General features: G+C 42.9%; 1 protein-coding gene across 2 annotated transcripts in view; it reads right to left on the bottom strand.

The window, feature by feature from the left end:
• frmd4a (FERM domain containing 4A) overlaps positions 1 to 20,552 on the bottom strand; it is a 105,244-nt gene that overhangs the window by 80,823 nt on the left and 3,869 nt on the right. The window contains exon 1 of one of the 2 annotated variants that reach the window (XM_070971652.1): positions 4,168 to 4,777. The exons of the other annotated variant lie outside the window; for it this stretch is intronic. Within the exon in view, the coding sequence (XP_070827753.1) occupies positions 4,168 to 4,200 (33 nt within the window). The 5' untranslated portion in view covers positions 4,201 to 4,777. Of the gene's footprint in view, positions 1 to 4,167; positions 4,778 to 20,552 lie in introns of those variants that run through there. 2 annotated transcript variants of the gene reach the window in all.

Here is a 20,552-nt window from a genome sequence, read left to right as displayed (position 1 = left end):
GGATTTTGGAGCGTAGGGAGAACGATGAGTCAGGCTGATGTCAAGCTGGAGCGCTTGTGATGGTTTGCATGTATGAATGTGATGCAGTGCAGCTCGAGCAACATCACAGATGAGAGGAGGGTGTGTGTGTGTGTGTGTGTGTGTGTGTGTGTGTGTGTGTGTGTGTGTATGCATCTGTACAATGGCCATTCCTTAATGAAATAAATATGTTTGTGGGTGAGTGTGCATGTATGTCCAAGCCCATGGTCATTTCAGTAATGGCTCCATCTGTCACGGGCAGCTGGACATAGACACACACGGAAGCATGTGCACACGCACGACCTGAAGAGAGGCTAGAGGCGAGAGAGGCAGTGACACTGTGCCAAAAAAAGAGAACAAGCCAGCAGAAAAATGACAGGATAGATAGAGAGAGAGAGAGAGAGAGAGAGAGAGAGAGAGAGAGAGAGAGAGAGAGAGAGAGAGAGAGAGAGAGAGAGAGAGAGAGAGAGAGAGAGGAAGAGCAGTGGAGCCACTGATTAGACTGACAGAGCATTGACAGGGTTAATCTCTTGATAACTACTCCCTATTGATCCACTAACACGCAGGAGGAGTCCACTGGAGAGCTGATGCACACACACACACACACACACACACACACACACACACACACACACACACACACACACACACACACACACACACACACACACACACACACACACACACACACACACACACATCCATAAACTAACTGATGTGTGTGCCATAAAACAGCACAAGTTCTCGATGGGAAGATTTCTATGAAGCTAGAGCTCCTTGTTCTACTGACCTATATGCATATATTACATACAACTGGGGATACCAAAGGGGAACTTGATCTTTCTCTTTTAGATTTTGTGAGTGAGTCTTTTTGTTCTTCTCTGCCACAAAAAGACAAGGAGTACCTAATGTGCACGGTTAAGCAGAGAAGAGATGTGGAAATCGTGTGCAATAATGTCTATGTGAATCAGTAATGTCCTGACTGCAATAACAGCCAAACTATAACATCGCATTAAAAAGGCATAAATAGAGACTGTACAATAACGAGGAATACATGTGAGCAAAGTTTATGGACACTGAAGATAACAAATTGGCTACTTCTTTCAGATTCCCTCAGGATTACTTTGCTCACTATATTCTGCAAGCTCTGTGTGTTTGTGTTGACCTGCTTTTCCGTTCTATGTAACTACACAAAAGGAACACAGACGCACAGCTCACTGATGCTTATTTTATTTCATTTTCCTGCTTCACTGCCCATTACTGTCATCCTAAATAAAGAAACACAGAGGAAGAGTGATGCAGAGTGCAGGGAAAAGAAAATAGAAAACGTGCCTGAGTGAGGTAGAGGAAAGGGAGCTTTGAGGAGATATGAGTACAACTCTTCTAAAGTCCACTAGATAGCCCACACAGCCATCTCAGCACAAAGTCCCCATTTTAGTGAGCCAAGGATTAGGAGCAGTGTAGCTTTTACAGGTTATTGCTATTCGCTGTCTGTTATCTTGAGGTTGAGGTCACCTTTTGTGTATCCCTGAAGCAAGACTTAGAAGCACACTGCCCAACAAAGACAAGAATAAATTGATTTCTTCCCCCTTCTTGTTTTGTCTTTTGTAATGTGAAAAACACTGAATTCGGTTTTGTTTTTATATGAGCAAAAAAAATGTATTGCCATCACTTTGTATGGTGACAGAAGACAAACTTTGAAGTGATTTTTCTCAGATTTACTACAGATGCTGGGAGTATACACTGCTCTGCTGCCACTGAGAAACACCCTGACACAGCTCTCTTTCACTGTGATAACACTAACATTTTATATAGCATGAGTTTGTTCCCCTCTTTACCTTCGTATTTGTCTCATCTCAGCTGTGAGAACTGAAAGATAGGACAAAAAAAAGGAAGTCAAATCAAAGTCACTGTTTTCACTCGATTCCTCCTTTTATCTGCGAGGGTGAGAAAATGCACATTGAGGTGAGATTATGCAGCGTAAACTTTGACAGACTCCTGCACTCATTATGCTGTGATTCATTCACATAAATCTACTAAAGCGACTTTGATGCCAAAAGTGAGATACACAGATTGACTGTGGGGCATGTGAAGCTCAATGTGGCTGATGAAGATAAATGCAAAAGTCATTTAGTCATTAAAAATGATTCCCACAGCTCTTTGGCAAATCTGGCCAGGGTGGCAGACAGCACAGATATGGTAGGCTTGATTCCATGCCATGTCTTTGAAGCCAAGTCTATCTCCAAACAGCCCACTAACACTTCTCTTTGGATTAGATCATGGGCCGATCTGCAAATACCAATTACAGTGTTCATGTTAACTGCCAAAAAAACAGCGAGGGGCAGACAGACAGACAGACAGACAGGCAGGTGGGCAGACAAACAGGGACAGGGAAGCGAGAAAGACACAGACACGCTCTTGGCTTAAATGCAAAGAGGAGTGAGTGGTGCATCCTGCACAAGGGGAAGGAAAAAAAGGGGCCAAAACTACAATAGAATGAAGAGAAGAAGAGAGGTGAGTTGTGAAGGTGAGGGAGGAGAGGTGAGCAGACGAGGGTACTCGCGTGTGACAACACCATCAGGTCATCCCAGGGGGTTAACCCTTTCAGCATCCTCACAAGTCGAGGCTTGTGTGGGAGACGCTATATGGTTTTGAGCTAATCCTTTATGTTGGATTTTGATCAAACAGACCATAAAAATACATGCAAATGTACAGTTGGTGGAGGATGCATAAAGAATTTATTTTTGCTTGTGCAGGTCTGCACGAGTGGTGATAAAACAAGGAGGGGGAAGGGAGGGTGGAATGTGTAAGTGAGAGCTGGGTTGCTAAATCACCTCTGTCCTCTTGGACAGCAGGCTGAAGGGGAGGAAGGTATAAGAAAGAGTAGAGACTAAAGAATGCTTCAAGAATGAATTTAGTAGAGGTCAGATTGGGGCGACATTTTGTGCCACGGTAGCCGAATGGATCCCCTGTTTGATTCTAGCCGGTGACCTTTGTTGCATGTCATATCGATCTCTTGCCCCTGTTTCATGTCTGCTCCTGTCCCTGTCCAATAAAGGCAAAAATGCCCCCAAAACCAAATAAATAAATAGGGCTACATTTCAAATTTGTCCCATTTTATTTAAATGTTGAGTGATGTCTGGTTATGGTTGTAACTGTAAGAAACTGAAAAGCACCCTCCCTACAAAAATGCAGTCATGCCTTTATAAATATTAATAACACAATCACAGCTTCTGTATTACACTGCTTATCTCTCTCCCTCTCTTACACATTACACACACTGATGTCTCAAACATAAAATCCCAGCTGGAACCAACAGGTTTTCGTCTCAAATATAAACTGGGAGGGAGCCACCTCTCAGGGTCCATTACTGTCCACACAATTGTGCTGGATGTCACATGCAGGCGCACGGATACAGACAAACAACTTAGTGTGTTCTGACAGTAACGCATACTCGCTAACACAGGCACACGCACATAATTATCTTTTTCTATTAGCCTTTTCTGTATGACACAGACATCTACTGTCAGTCAGAAGCTTTCACCACAGCGTGCTTTGAGACATCAATCTAAAAGCTCCCATGTTGAAGACAGACAGAGACGCGACTATCTAACACAGAAGGTGATGCAGAACAAGAACAATAGTGAATCGCCACTTTCAGATATTCACCCAATTCACTGTACAAACTGGAGCCAGTTCCTTCCTTGCACATCCTTCTTTCTCCATCCTGTATCAAAAGGCCAGTGGTTTGTACTGGAGGGAGAGAGGCACCACTCTGAAACACTGAGTCACTCTTTCAAAGCGACCCCTTGTTAACTGTGCACGGACACACACACACACACACAAATGCAAATCCATAAACACATTGCATGAAGACCAAAATTGTATTTTAGTTTTTTTAAACATTTCTCAACACAATCTGAGACGTCCGTGTCTCCCAGCAGTCTGCCTATCGCCCCTAGCAACGCTGGTAGCTTGGAAACTTCTCCGCTCGAGCTCCAGCATCACCACGGTGACAGCGGCACAGGCCGATTCATTTCAGCAGCCCGGCAACTTGCATGACATGACATGCTGTCTCCCTGTATGCCGTTCTGCAGCTGATGGAGGAAACAGCAGTTGGGATGCTCTGTAATCCCCATGGTAACCTACCCGCGTCCTCATTGGAGACAGCAGTCCCTCCATGGCTGATTCGGTTGGTTCCGGTGGGCTCGGGTCCCCTCAGCTGTGTCGATGTATTATCCCAGTCCACAAATAGATCCTGTTAGAAACGCTGTCTCATCCTCAGAGCGAACATCTCTACAACGCAGCTCCCTACCCACCCAGAGAGCCCAGCGCACTGACAGGCTCACAGAGGCTGTGTGTGTGTGTGTGTGTGTGTGTGTGTACAGGCACAGAGACACACACACACACAGTGGGGAGCAGGAGGAGCAAGGGCAGTGCCAAACTCCCTGCGCTTCTTCTCCTTCCGCCGACCTGTCAGTTGGTGTATGATCCTCCCGTGCAAAGCGCTGTGGTATTAATGTGCAGTGTCCATGGAAGGTCTCCCCCTCTCTCTGTCTCTCTCTCTCTGTCTCTCTCTCTCTCTGTGTCCTTTTGCGTCTTGTTCTCCCTCTCTCACACTCCCTGCCTGCCTGTCCCCCTCTCTCTCACTCTCCCTCACTGCCTCCAGCTACATTTGTTCCCTTCAATGTGGCAAATGATTGCAGGTCTTTTTTTCATGGCACAGCTCTCCTGCTCGTGCTCGCACTCTCCTCTCCCTCTCCTCCTCTCTCTCTCTCCGTCCTCTCTCACCCTCTCAGCTTCCCATAATGCTTTTCTCTTTTGGTCCTCCTGCTCACTGTCAACTCCTTGTTCCCGCCCAAGCCCCAAGCTGAAAGGGCAGGGGGGGTCAGACAAAATGTACATTTATGGTGTGTGTGTGTGTGTGTGTGTGTGTGTGTGTGTGTGTGTGTGTGTGTGTGTGTGTGTGTGTGTGTGTGTGTGTGTGTGTGTGTGTGCGTGTGTGTGAAAGAGATGGAGAAAGAAAGCAAAAGAGACACAGAGAAAAAGAGTAGAGGGCACTCTTGGGGCCACTATTGTCCCTCCAGACAATAGTGGCTCTTAATCGCCTAGCAACCTGATCACCCTCTATTCTCTTAAAACACAAAGCATGAGTCACCCTCTCAAACACACACACTCACATAAACCCTGTCCCTCTTTTCCACACTCACACAGCTGCACCTGTAAAGTAACTTGTACTGTATACAGTCAGGACATGTAACAGGGTCATCTGGCGTATTGCAGGCTGTTATATTAGCGGTCTGATGCCATGCTCTTCTTCCTCGCTGAAGGTTTCTAGCGTGTGTACAACAGAGCTGCTGTTAAGAGCAAAATAATAGGTGATGCCTGAGTGCCACTGAACGCGCATCTTTATGCGTGTGCTTGTTTTAATGTTCCTCCTTTTAAACAGACGAAAACACAGACAAACCATCACCCCTGCTCCCAGCTGCATCTTGCCGTTACCACGGCAACAATGTCCGTTCAGGGTAGACGTGCATGGATGCAGAGAGACCATTACAAACTGAAACACATTAATAAAATCGCTGCATTCCTGCGCCCACTGCCTTCCTGAGTCGCTTGGATGTAAACATGCAGTGAGAAGACAGCGGTGGCTCAGGTGCCTTCTGACTGCATTAAGCCTCACTGAGATGCTCGTGTGGTGCCCGGACTGCATGACACCAAGTGATGTGCACTCTTTCTCTATCTCTCTCTCTCTCTCGCTCTTCTTTTCTCTCTCAATTATTTTTAGCCTGGCTTCTCTGTATTGACCCACATAAGACAAAAAAAGCATTACATTAACCAAATTAACCAGAACTGACATTACCGTTGAGGATCCCTCATTAGCTTTTATACATAGTATGACATATCCTGATTGTGCCATGGACCAGAACTTTACACGACTATCATACTTGAACTAACAGTAATGACCTTCACGTTCAAATTCTCATGTTTACACCACATAAGACCATAATAACCTCAGAAAGTTTCCCTTAATCAATTGCTAAACAAGTGGTTTCACTGGGTCATCGCTGTGCAGTAAAGCACCAATAAATGATGATCGACCATCAGCTTCTCTTTTCCACGAGAGACATAATTGAGTCTGATGATGATTTGGTGTTGAAGTGCGTGTGTGTTAACATGCATTTAAATACCCACAGCTGGTGGTCAATGGCCTGCTGATTGATTGGTGCGGCCAAAGTGACACCACATGGTTACTGTGATACTTCCACACAACCTTTGCAGCGGTGAAAAAGCAGATAGACCGGTACCTGCTGTCACACAGCAGCATTGATCGCAGGCTGCTCTGGATGACACACACAACTCAGCACAACAATGTGTGGACGAGATCAATAACAGTCAAACTGCAGGTGGCACGGCCACTGTGGCCCTATGCGTGTGTGTGTGTGTGTGTGTGTGTGTGTGTGTGTGTGTGTGTGTGTGTGTGTGTGCATGCAAATACATTGGTCAAATTGGTCACACTGAAAAATCTGTACAATTTCTTGAGAATGCATGCCATGAACGAAACACTGTTCGGGGGCCTACAAGGTTAAAACTATGATGCAATATGCATAATCTAATCTAATTTAATCTAATTAGAATCAGCCTCCATGAACAGGGTCATAGTCATGTATTTCATTTATAAAGCATATTTAAACAGGAGATTTCCCATAGGAGAACATTTCTTGGTCCACTTCACATCAGACAATTTACCCCTTCACACGGAACATTGTCATCAGACCATATGATTATATCACAGGGCTTACTCTCTCTCACTCTCACTCTCTCACATACAGACACACACACGCACACACACACACACACACACCAAGGACACAAAGCAGACGAAAACAAATGAACACACAGGCACACACTTTATCAAGTCCTAATTCTCTCACACATGCTTATTGATGATGTAAAAATTGGATAAGTGCCGCAGAGGTCTCCATAGACAGGCAGTGGGAAGAGCTCAAATCTCATTACTCAGCTGACCTCTGACCTCGGAGCAGTGGTAGACCCAAGGTACTCTCCTAAATGCAGCCTCATAAATAAAACTAGAGCACCTTTACCCCTCACGATTCGCAGAGTGCCTTTTCTCGTTTTTCACCAAACAATGGTTCATTTGATCCATTTTGGGTTTTGGTTACACTCTCTTTTCTGAGAACTGCAGGCTGAAAATATCTTGCCTGCTTTAGCTTGGTGCTTGGTACTCAATGGTTTTATGACAAAGGTATGTTTTTTTGGCGGAACTGTATTTTTTCCAGGGTAGAAATATTGTTTTAGGATAAAACAAGGGTGAAAATGTGCCTTCATTCACCAGGCTGCATGTGTCTGGCAAGGCAGTGACATACAGCCCCATATATCACCATCACGCATTACTGCTGACAGTGAATATTAACCTGTCAGTGAATCCCACAGGCACAAACACATTCACACCAAATACACACCTAGTCCCTGCCCCCAACCCTTCCCAGTCACTATTAAACCTGCACATAGCCATACATAAAGGAGAGAATGGGCGGACAGGATATAGGGGGTGATAACTATTATAATCACAGGACAATACTGCACAGTGCAGTGCACACTGCAATATGCTACCCTTAAACCCATCCCCAGTGTCTCTGTCTCCCCATCCCCCATCTCCCATTCCCCTCTCCTCACTCCTGTTCCTGTCACCCCAGCTGGACCCCAAAATGAATCCCTTCGGAGTCTTTCCATCACGCAGATGTGAATTGACAACACCTTGGTCAGAGCGTGTTGATTTATCGCTCTAATGCCTTGTGGTTCTTGTTTGATTTGTGTATTCTGCAGTACTTAATTCTTTCTGATTCTTTCTGGTTCATGCCGCCAAATGTAAATCTTACAGTAACAGCATCCGCACAGAGCGAATATATGAGAGCCACATCATGGACAAATGTGAAAATGGTGTGTAATTTTCTCTGGCTGTTTGTGTTTCTACTGAGAGCTGCAATTAGACTGCAAAAAGCAGACGTCCAATGGGCTGAGGTAATTAGCCGCTGCTAAACAGACCGTAACTTGATGGGGAAAACAAAGGAATTAATTGCAATGATTATCAATTAAACTACATCACAGCAAGAAAAGGAGCATTAGAGGTTCTCTTCTTTCTTTTAGCGCCGCTCCAACTCCATGCTCCAACCCGATGTCTTTTTGTCTTTTAATCTGTCGTCCCATCTGCCATCGTGACAGTTCCAATACTCCGCTGTTTATTTAGGCAGACATCATTTTTTTAGTTAGTTTATTTCACTTACTATTTGATATTCAATCATGAAATTTGGTCCAGCATGTTTTAAACGAGACCATTTCAAAACTTCTCTGGTCCAGCAACCCAGGTGACCAAATTAAACAAAGCAGGCTGGCAGCCCTGTGGCAGAGCAAACCAGACAGAGAAAGAGACAGAAAGAGAAGAATAGAAAGGAAGAGAGAAGTCATATTCATCATTATTCAGCGAATGTGCCCAGGTGTCTGGCTGGGAACAGAGGGACCCATAAGTCAATGTGCGACCCTGTCACAGCATTACAGCTAAATCAATGTCTGTGGAGAGGGAACTGCTGCTGACTCTTTTTACACTGTGAAGGGACTTTCTTCTCTATACCGACCAATAGCATCGACTCAGGAGGGAGTTGGAGAGACAAGATGTGTACCTGTTAACAATCACTGTCAATACTGTGGGTGGTCTGATGGAAAATGAGATGTTGTCGAGGGTTTTACACACATTTCAGCCGCCAACATTTATGTTTCATTGTCCTGGAATGGAAAGATAAGGTGTGGTTTATTTAGTTTTGTAGAGTTTTTTAGTCAGTATTAACCCAGTCTTCAGTCTATTGCCATCATTTATTTCAGCATCCAAATTAAACCATACAGATCTGTTAAATTAATATTAACAGATCTATGTAGTGCATTTCTGTGGGATTAAAGTAGTAAGCCAAGAGGAGTGTTAATTACTGTCTAAATCAATTAACCACATTATCATTATTAAATATTTAAAATCCTCATTCCTGGTGGAGACTTGAGGTAAGCTGCTGTACAGTAGATGGGTTAATCCAGGAATTACTCCAGCAGCGATAGGCCACAATAGCTGCGAAAGTCTCACACATACTGAACATCTGAAGAGGGAGAGAGGTTTGACCCTGCTCCAGGAGCTTTCAACAACATATTAACACAATGTACTGCTGTTTGCTGCCAGACTCATGGCCATGGCTGAGATTTACTATGATATATTGGAGTGTGACTACTTCAGCCCATTCCCTGAGCCAAGGGTCCTGGCCATGTTTGAAAGAGCTGGGCTGATTGTTGCCAGAGGGAATTTGTCTGACATCCAATCTAAAGTTCATTAAACAGCAATCCCAAGAAACATGCTGCACATGCACAATGATACGTCCATGCACGTACACACGCGTGCGCACACACACACAAAGAGAAAATGTCCTTCACCAATATGCAGAGATATACATTTGCTATGTGTGGCTGCCCTCATTGGCCTGCAATCATGGAGGTAGTTAAAGGGAGAGAGGGAAAGCCCCTCTTCTCTCACACCTCACCACTGCTCAGAGGGAGGAACATCTTATCTCACTACTGCAGAGAGACAGAGAATTAGAGAGGGAGAGAGATGGATGGTAGTGGGTAACGTGGGCAGGGGTTTGCAGGAGAAGGACATACGGGATTGAGAGAGTGGGCAAGAGAGAATGGCAGCGACGGAGAGAGAGAGAGAGAGAGAGAGAGAGAGAGAGAGAGAGAGAGAGAGAGAGAGAGAGAGAGAGAGAGAGAATATTTAATCAATCTCATTTCCATAACTTTCATCTGCCAAAGAAGCAGCCTTTGTGGTCCCACTGATTAGAAATGTGTTGTTTTAGCCAGATTCACACAAAAACATAACCTTCAGACTGACAGCGTTCAACATTTCTTCCACAACAACACAGCTGACACCAGCTAAGAAGGCAAACGAGGCAGCACTCACATGAAAACACTTTCTACCCACCGTACACTGTGTGTGTGTGCACTGATGCATTGATATCAGTACTATAAAATATTTCGCCTCTTTAAATGCACATTTGAGCTCAAAGGAAACGTGAATTGGTTTTATTCATCGTGAGCATGCCTGATGCTATGAAGTCACTCCAGAATGGTCTCCTAGCAACTGTTGTCAGGGGCAACCCGCATTTTGTGCAGACAGCACACCAAGCCTTGCAGAAAGGCAGAGAGAGAGAGAGAGAGAGAGAGAGAGAGAGAGAGAGAGACATAGAGAGTGACCACATGTTTAAATTACAGGTTTGCTGTGTCTTTTTGGTGTTAACAGCAACACAATCTTTGCTTCCCTAATCCAGATTAATCATCTACTGTCATGTGTCACGACTCATATAATGGCTTGTGAAAATCGTTCTCCAATCAGAGCCCAGGCTTTACGTGTGAAGCATACTGATTTGGTTTGCAGGCCCACAGAAATCTGACCTATTTCTGTATTTTTAACACATGCTGTATACTCACATGCCCAAAGCATGGCCAGACACTCACTACTGAATGGACTAGTCCTGTCCTATCACCCACCCACATTCACACACTGCCCTCTACTGCTAAAGCTCAAGAGAACATGCAGGCATATCCTCTGTTCAAATATCACCTTAAGAGGATTTGACATGAGAAAAAGGAATATAGAGGATAACAAATCAATTTGCATATTGTTTGGCAAAATGTGATCTTGCTTAATCTCCAGTTGTCATGAATAATGCAAAAATGCATGCAAGGAAGATGCAATAATAGGATAGATAATGAAAACACAGTTCAATCTATCGCTCACTGATAAAATGTAGAGTCCCGTCACTAACTGGAATATTAATACAGAAAAACACATTTCTTATTTATCGCATTCATCTCTTTGTTGTCTTGCATCTTTGATCTGACTATAATTGAATTCTTGTCCAAGGGTCCATAGCACCAACATGCATCTATTAACATGTCAATCAGATACTACCCCTTCTCAGAATGAAATCATTCTTCAATTTCATGATGAGATAATGAGGTCGACAAAATTCAAGGCTGAAAATTGAATTGTGGTGATGGTTAATGGTATTAATTGGTTTCCACTGATATTCAAACAGCAGGGTACAGTATGGAATGTGAATCCTCTTCACTCAAAATGCTGCTTCATCACCAGCACAGCCACCACTGTGACACCTATGGGAGCACCTTCAAGCCTTAGTCCATGCACAGCAATCTGGCATTAGAACAGAGGTATTACCTTTTTTATACTCTATTACTCTACAACAGAAATAAATATTAGTGTGTCCTTCAGTTCACATGATATTTCATGGTTTCTCTTGGAAAAACTAGACTATGAGAGCAGGTTTCACCAGCAGCAGAAGCCCATGAGGCTGGAAGAAGATGACTTTTGATTCTGTAGGTTTTCACTCTGGACTGGCCTGATAAAAGGATGATGAAAGCAGAAGGGTGAAATGCTCTCTCCTCTCTCATTAGCTACAGCTGAGATGACCTTATGTGCAAGAACTTGACTCCTGACGGCTCAAACAAAGCTGCTCAGTTATCGGGAGCACAGGAAGATTGCAGGTGTATTGGACAGATCCTCCTGGAAACGGTGCCTTGAAAAAGCATGCACCTTCAGTTCCTCATGTACGGGCAAAAGATAAGTTTAAAAAAAGCAAGAAAACAAATGTAAAAGGAAAAAAACAAATGCTGTGATTGATACAGATTGGTAAGCTTTGGCATCTACAACGACGTAGAGGATACACTTAACAAAGAATGACTTTGAATCTAATTTGAGTCATTTTGAAACAAGACCTGGTAAAAATTGGTGCATGATGAGACATGGCTATGAAGCAATACTGAAATAAGCTGACGGCTGGTGTGTCTGCTGGGTAATATATTATGCATCACAGAGGGGATTAGTATGGCTAAGGTCTTGTAATGCTTAAAATCAGCAGCAATCAGTCATCAATCAGTCATATCAGCTAATTAACGGCACCCAGCTGCATTAACTGGGACAAAAAACTTCCTTTAATAGTAACAGCTATGAACTGCTTTTACCTTGTGTGTGTGTGTGTGTGTGTGTGTGTGTGTGTGTGTGTGTGTGTGTGTGTGTGCACGTGTGTACAAATGTGAACAGGCTCATGGGGAGATGCCATTTACAGTAACATGCTGTGGAGAAGCATCTACTGTTGGCCTTCCTGCTCCCTGACCTGCTCATACCTGCAGGGGTTGCACATTTGAACTAAGCAACTGTGCTCAAACCACCTGAAGACATACCATTCAAAGGACAAGACACAGTGCGCTCCCTCGAGGGATCCAATAAGCCTTACAAAACGAATGAAGCATCATTTAAAGCTCAAATAAGCATAGTTTGCTCTTCCTTATGGAAAGTATCCGACTTTATTTAGATCTGATTCAACAGTCTTCAGCTCCCTCTAGAGGTAAACAGCAGAAGCTACAATAAAGAGTTCACTGCATCCTCCTTTCCTCCTCTTTCTCCTGCTGTGTCCTGCCCTTTCATCATCTTCCTTCCGTCACTGCTTCATGGTAAATCATTTGTAAAATATGCATGGTGGTAATATCCCCCCTACTCTTCTAAATCCTGTCAAACCTCTGCTATCATGTTTAAAAGTGGAACCGCTTCCACATTTCAAACCACCACTTCTCATATACAGCCACCCAGCACTCGCAGTGATCATACCATGAAAATAGTGAGTCCCTCGACATCATTATTAATGCAACTTCCTGAGTATATCTTATGTGTTTTTTTCCTTGTTGTATGTACGTTTATTTGAACATCTAATAAAACAATCTTTCATTAAATTTTAGCAGAGCAATTGGTTGATTGTCAGACTGTTAGTCAATAATGTCAGAGCATTATTTAAGCAACTATTTTGATAATCACTTAATTGTTTAAGTAATTTTTAGGAAAAAATGCCACGTCTTCTCTGGTGGCTGTTAGTCCATGTAATAATTTTCTGTTTTTCATGTCATTGTACACTGAATATCTTTGGATTTCAGACTGTTTGTCTGACAAACCAAGAAACTGGAAGATGTCACCTTTAAGTCTGAGAAACATTGGACATCTTTCACTAATTTCTGACATTTTATAGACCAAATGATTAATCCAAAAAATAATCAGCAGATTAACTGATAATGAAAATAGGTGTTTGTTAGTAGTCAACAGTAGATTTTTTAGACACCCACAAATTTTAGGTGCTTTGTATTTGTCTTTTTTCAGTCTTCACACCCTTGTCATGAAAGCATATTCCACTGCGTTATCTTTACAGCTGGAATATAAATAAACTTGAACCTGATATTCACTTTGTGAAAAGGTCGCTATGATACCTCAAATGAATGCATCATTAAGTCATGAAGCAGACCATTTCTACAAATTCTGAGAAAAAGCAAACAACTGTATTGCTGTAAGTATATTTTAAGGACTTTGGGGATAATCATATATTCATTTATCAACCTTTTGTACTGAGCATTAAAGGGAGCTTTAAAGATCTTTTCAGGGTGTTTCGCAGTAAAGCAGCTGTTGCTAAGACAACCAAGGTCACACTTTTGTCTGTGGAAGTGGGAGATCCTACAGAAGAGATGCTACAAAGTCAGTCTCTCAGCTTGCACCTTCCTACTGGTGGTTATTGGCTATTACGATCTTTACAGACACTTTAAAAAAATGAACTTGTGTTAAGGTAACTATGAAATTTACTGACACCATTGACTCTGTGGAAACAGATGAGATAATGATATTCTTAAGTGTTACGGTTAGTGCTTCTCAGTATTTAGCCAAATGCTAAGCCACATCTATCAAAACCATGTTGCTTCCTGTTGCAAACAGGATGCTTGGCCTCCTCCTGGTTTTACTGAGTATGCACATGCTTTTTTCAGTGAAGCGAAATGAAACCAGCAGGTCATTCACCCCTACTACCATTTGTTACAAGCCAACAGGAAATCTCTATTGCAACAGACCGACACTTTGCCAACTACTACATATTAAAGCAGGTCATTTCACCTCACCTCTAACCGTAACGTGGTGCACATTAAATGGTGTAAATTCATCCATGTGCTCTGGTGCTTTCTCTTTGCTTGTGATCCCCACAATGTCTGGCACAGTGGTTCATTTAAAAAAACGGCGAAATAGTTTCATAAGTATGCACATGCTCAGGTATGCGTGTGTGTCGTATGTGTGCTTTGCTTGTGTGTGCCTCTGCCAATTAAAATTTTAACAATCAGTTGTTAGAGACTCTCAGATAATCCTGATGGACAGGGGATGCAAGAGAGGGTGAAGTTTACAACAAAGCCCCTCTCTCTATCTCTCATGTTGATCAAAAAAACAAGTTTATTTTTGTTCGTTCTGGAAAGCTTGAACATATTACACGTGCAAAGGGATTCACTGCGGTCATATCAGCTCTCCCTGCCTGTCTATCACATAAGTGCTGCTAACAAGGCAGCTCTTCATTATGACAAGGACCTGCTCTCTGTTAACTCACTCCATATGGAGGACAATCAGCCCCACTGGGACCTGTGTCAACCAGAGTGTGAAGCGTCAGACACAGGCACACTATAAAACGATACACAAAATGATCCACACCCATACACACATGCTTATATTCACAGCAACAGACACACACAGAGGGAAGAGAAAGTGAACTCGGAAGCAAATAGAGATTGGTCTTTCCACTCAGACATCTGCTCAGTCCCAGAGACAGATGGTGAGCCAATCAGACCGCCTGGTGCCTCTGCTACTCTCCGCCTCCCACGCCACCCTTCCGTCCCTCCCCTAAACCTGCATCCTGGCACACATGACAGGTGGCATCTTGCAAATGTGCCACCGCTGTTGCCCCGGAAAATAATTTATGTATTCATTACATTAAAACAAGCATGCGGCAGAAGACCAAATATATGAATCCAGTCCAACCCCCTTTAACTTTTTTTTCACTGCCGAAAGTCACAGCAGATTCACACTGATCAAAGGCATGAGATGCGATCCGTAACCAGTGACAAAAAAGCAGCAGACAGAGTGCACTAAATGACCTCTCCTCCGCTGGTAAATGCATACTGCATCCAGAGGTTTGCCTCAGATTCGGCTATGATTGATTAAACTGGAACACACTGAGCTCATTGTGTTTTGATGCCGCAACAGCAAGCAGAAAGCCCTCATTTATCTACCCTGAAAGGTTTATTTCCACGGCAGCTTGACCTTCTAAAGGGGACAGCCGTCAGATAAATGTCATATGTCCGCTTTGCTGTGGGCAATATCCTGCAAGCCACCTGAAATAAGATGGGGATCTCTTAAAGCTGGTGTAGGAATTTCATCTCGACATTTTTCTTGTTCTGAAAGCATTGACTGACTGCACCATAGAGTAGGTCATGTGTGCGTATATGGGTAGTGTGTAAACGTAGGAGTGTGCGTGGGCGAGAAAGAAATAAAGACACAGCTCTATCTCAGGCTGCTGTTCAATCAATGAAATGACCTCTATCTTACAGTGAATACACACACACAACTCCCACAAGCCCACATTTTCGCACAAACGCACACACTGCACCAACCCGAGAATCGCATAATTAGCCAGCCGCGTTTCATCTGAGCAACTTCAGTGCATGTCAGTGCACCAGCAGAGGTAGCTGGAACAGAGATGGAGAGCCCTAATAAACATCAGGACGAGGGCAGAGAAACAGAGCACCGGGATGCACTGGCAGACTTTGATGAGCATCTGCCAGGGTACACATGCTGGGTCACGTCCCGCTCGTTAATGGCTATTTCATTAACCCCTTCCTCACGTCACCTTCACAAGCTAAGCTCAGTTGATAAACTGGCTCACCACCGGTCGACCATTAGATGCACAAGGAGTGCTGCCACACTCCACTGAGACCCTGCTGCATACATTAACATGCAGGAGGGGATGCACAGTGCACACACACACTACACACTGAAAACACTTCACACCTGAGACCCTCCCCTGGCTACACACACACACACACACACACAAATGACCACAGCTGAGCGAGCAGATACTCTGGTGAAGTCAATTAGAATTGAGGCGTCCTCACCTCTGCAGCTCATCAATAGTCCTTAAACAGGCTGCAATGTAAACAGGTCAGGAAATTAATGGTATGCCATGGTCTCTCTCTCTCTCTCTCTCTCTCTCTCTCACACACACACACACACACACTCTTACTCTTTCTCTCTCTCTCTCTCTCTCTCTCTCTCTCTCTCTCTCTCACACACACACACACACACACACACACACACACACACACACAGACACACACACTCTTACTCTTTCTCTTTCTCACACACACACACACACACACACACACACACACATCCACACTAACCCTTTTACATTTATGCATGTGGTGAGAGGTGAGAACCATTTCTCTCGCTTGCGCTTCCTCTTGGTTACTTTCTTTTTTCTCTCGGTTACATGTTCTCTCTTCCTCTCACTCAGAAAAAAATCAAATTCTTAGCAAACTGGCACATCAAAAACAAATAAACAGCATGCTTTAACATCTGTGATGAAACATTTCAAAGAGTTTACATCCAAATCCAGCTCTGCAGCAGCAGCTGTTGATGATGTCCCTCTCATCTTAGACAGGCCAATCAATACTGTGATCATGGACAGCTTTCAGAGCTGGACACCAGAGAATCAAAGCTCAAATCAATATCAAACCTCAGCCATGTCCATGACTTTGTGGACTCAGCAAATGGTTTTGCATTCAACCTTGAAGCAACTAATTACGTAATAACATCCAGATGACAGCATAAACTTTAATCAACGGTTTTACTGTCACATTAAATCAAATGACGACATTTAATCAAAGTGTTCATTCATGACAAGGAATAACAAAGAATTATCACCTGTCCATTTAAACTCATAGTATTAGTTTAATGGTTTGGTTCCATGTCAATTCTCTCATCAAAGCTTAATTCCAGTACATAAATCAAATAAATCCACTGAATGCTACCTGCCTGGCAGCTAATGGCAGACACAGCTAGTTGCTAGCTAACGTTAGCTGTTGACAAGAGTCGAGCAGTTAGCAAGCTAAGGACGCAGATTACTCAGGACGTGAAGGAGACCAAAACCAGAGCTACGAGTCGAATAAAAATCAGACTTACATTTTTCAGGTGGTCAGAAGCACCACTCCTGTATGAAGACAATTTAATGTTCCTCCATGTCTGCTAGGTGTTCGCTATCACGTTACTAATAACTTTATTTACAACTTTACGACGAGCTAACAGCACGGCTGTCCGTGAGAGTGCTCTTCTGCCCCCTGGTGGCCAAAAATACTTCAATGAAAGAAGAAAAAAATTTTGGCTGTTTTGGGACTTCACTCGTCTGTTTCAAAATGTGCACAAAAGCCAGTTAAATGTGTTCAGCCACATTGCACAAAGTACTGAAACTAAACAACATCCAGCATAAATTTAATGAATTTGTCTGAAAGAGATGCAGGATTTTCTAATAGAGAAATGCAAAATTTGATCTTGGTATTTGCAATGTTTTTATATCATAAGATTTCCTGAATTGCATGCATTAAATATTTCAGAGCCCTTGGTAATCATGCAATGTTTCCTCCTTATTTTGCATTTACTGAATTTTTAAGTTGTGGCCATAGCCCCTCCCAAACACTCCAACTTATTAATGTTAACATTTATCACACAGCACAGCACCAACAGTCAAGCGGTTTAAATAATACTAATAATTTCATTGTCATAAGAGTAACAGGAGATTGAGCACACCTAATATGATTTTTCTCTGTCGTAAAGTCAGTCTTTCTTCCCCCCTACATCAACTGCAGAGTGTTAACTAGCTGACATCAGCAGAACCAGCTCTCCTAACATCACTCAAGCATGACTGCTCTGCAGTCACACTGCAGCTTTAGAAATAACAGAAAATTATGAGTTAGCTTTTTTATGTCTTACAGAGAAAGTAGTACTGGACAAATAAACAACAAAAGGAAGTGGAGAGCAAGAACAGTTCAGTAGTATGATAAGAACATAAAGTGGCACTTACAGTGAGTCAACATAAAAAAATGCAGTCATGAAATGCCATCCGTGCCTCTGCTTCTCATTTATGCTAATCACCCATAAGAGGTAGGAATCTATGCAGGATAAAATATAAATTGGTCCAGAAGGAGAGGCTTGACAATACTCACAGTTCTGGTAGTGAAGGTGTGTGTGTGTGTGTGTGTGTGTGTGTGTGTGTGTGTGTGTGTGTGTGTGTGTGTGTGTGTGTGTGTGTGTGTGTGTGTGTGTGTGTGTGTGTGTGTAGTTCTGTCTGTGGATTTTGGGCAGATTTAAAAGTGAGTGAGTATTTGATGGTGCTACTGAAAGATTATGAGATGTGAGTGACTGACTCTATGTGTATGCTCCAACCAGATGTACCAAAGGTATCAAATAGTCTTTTGTACAGTTATGTACACACACACGCACACACACACACACACACACACACACACACACACACACACACACACACACACACACACACACACACACACAATGTTATCTGCTTCTCCTCCTCCACCATGGTTACAGTGCAGTAATCAATTATCTCAGTATGATGTCATTCCGCTAACCCTCCCCCATACTGTTCAGCCCTCCTCCATTTGTACCCTGGCTGCTCTATCATGGTGTGCATCAGATCAAGAGTGGAAAAAAAAAACAGTAAGAATCACCAAACACTGATAATAACCCATGTTTCATTATTGGACTACTATATAGATATTCCAGGTTTTTAGGGATAACCGCACAGATCGACACAAGCTAATACACATTGTAGTTTAGTCACACACACAAATACACACACAGAGACACACGCACACACATACACACACACACACACACACACACACACACACACACACACACACACACACACACACACACACACTCGGTACATCACGTCATAGAGCAGTGATTTGATTACTGCAGGATGAATCCTCTGGTTTGATCGCACTGAGTCATCTGGTCTCCATGCTCAGTGACAGGATAATTGAATGAGAGACAGTAATGAAGAGACATGGACGCCAACATGAAGGCCAGCGTAAGGTCTTTGTTTTTGGGTTGCCTCTCTTTCAGTGTAGGTTCATCGCTGGATGCTTGGCCATGTATTAATAACACCTCCATTATCAGGCTATCAACATGACTTCACACCAGGCAGAGTGGAAGCTACACACTTGCCACTTCATAGACGTGGTGATTGTTTTGACAGGTGCGCAATGATGTCATCTACCTCAACAGAGCGTTTTTCATGCAGGAGACAGACAAAAGACCTCTAACACGTATGCTGCTGTATCGCTGAGGAGCAGTGAAGCTGCGAACTGCTGTCCTCTCACTGTATGCAGAGCAGAACCCTCCAGCAATATGAAGATAATCCACTTAGCTTCTGTGTGTGTCAAGATACCAACTTGCCCTGGTTTCTCTCAGCTGTACTTGCAGGGCCCAGTGTAACAGATAGCAAAATGCATATTGATCAACTGCGCTTGCATATGGAAAAAGACAACCACTCTGACAGAACAAGAGATTCACCAAAATAAAACAAGATAAGCCAGAGCTGAACACTGAGATAAACTGTGTTCCCATTTTCTGACAGCCTCATCCCCTTCTCTAATTAGAAGCATGTGACACTTTATCAGCATGTGTTGAATTCATAATAAATCCTGGATTAGCTGCACCAGAAAAAAAAAAAAAAACCAGGACAACAACAAAGCTGTTGTTTGAGATGTTGTTTTATTTAGTCTGCAATCATTGCTGTTATTTATTACCTACATGCTCAACAAATCAAAAGGTACAGATTTAAATCTGCTCTTTATAAAACCCACATTTAATGAGGTTTTATTGGCATTTATTTTGTGCTTCAAGTTACCCCACAGGGTACATCCATCTTGAAGATAGCTTAGAGGTCCTCTTCTCAAGAGCCCTCAAGAGCAGAGCTAATCAGCTCAGGGCCAAACAAGGCAGCAAAGACTATAGCTGCTCCAGTTCTGATTTATGAAAGGAAACCTACAATCAAGAGCACAGACATTAGTTTGAAGCACAAAGAGAAAGACTTGTATGCAATCACACAAGTCCATGATCAAAAGAGGTTCCAGTCTTGTAAAGTTGTGGAAAATACATTTATACGTATGTGTAGCTCAGTGCTAACACATAACTGGAATTACCATTACTGTGTCAGAGGAAATTTGCATTGTAACCATGATAACGTCAATTTTCAAGTTCACTTTCATATGTGTTAATTTAAAGTCTCCCCCTGTGTTGTGAGCACTATAGTGCCATAAGAAAATAAGATGTTAGGTCACTTACTTTGATGGGCAGGAACAGCTAAATGTAGCTTACTTGAAAATTATTTTATTTACCTCTTTTATATGCAGTAAAGCAATGACATCATTGAAATAAATCTCAGAACGACTGGCTGACATGTGATGTGCATTTTTTTTGGAAATATGGCTCATGACATGCTGTTTCTAGAAGTGTTGGATTGCACTCTTTC

The sequence above is a fragment of the Chaetodon trifascialis genome, chromosome 10 (genome assembly GCF_039877785.1).
Source record: "Chaetodon trifascialis isolate fChaTrf1 chromosome 10, fChaTrf1.hap1, whole genome shotgun sequence".
NCBI classification, from domain to species: domain Eukaryota; kingdom Metazoa; phylum Chordata; class Actinopteri; order Chaetodontiformes; family Chaetodontidae; genus Chaetodon; species Chaetodon trifascialis.
The sequence above is the reverse complement of the archived record's forward strand: the minus strand, read 5'-3'. Positions and strand labels throughout refer to the sequence as shown.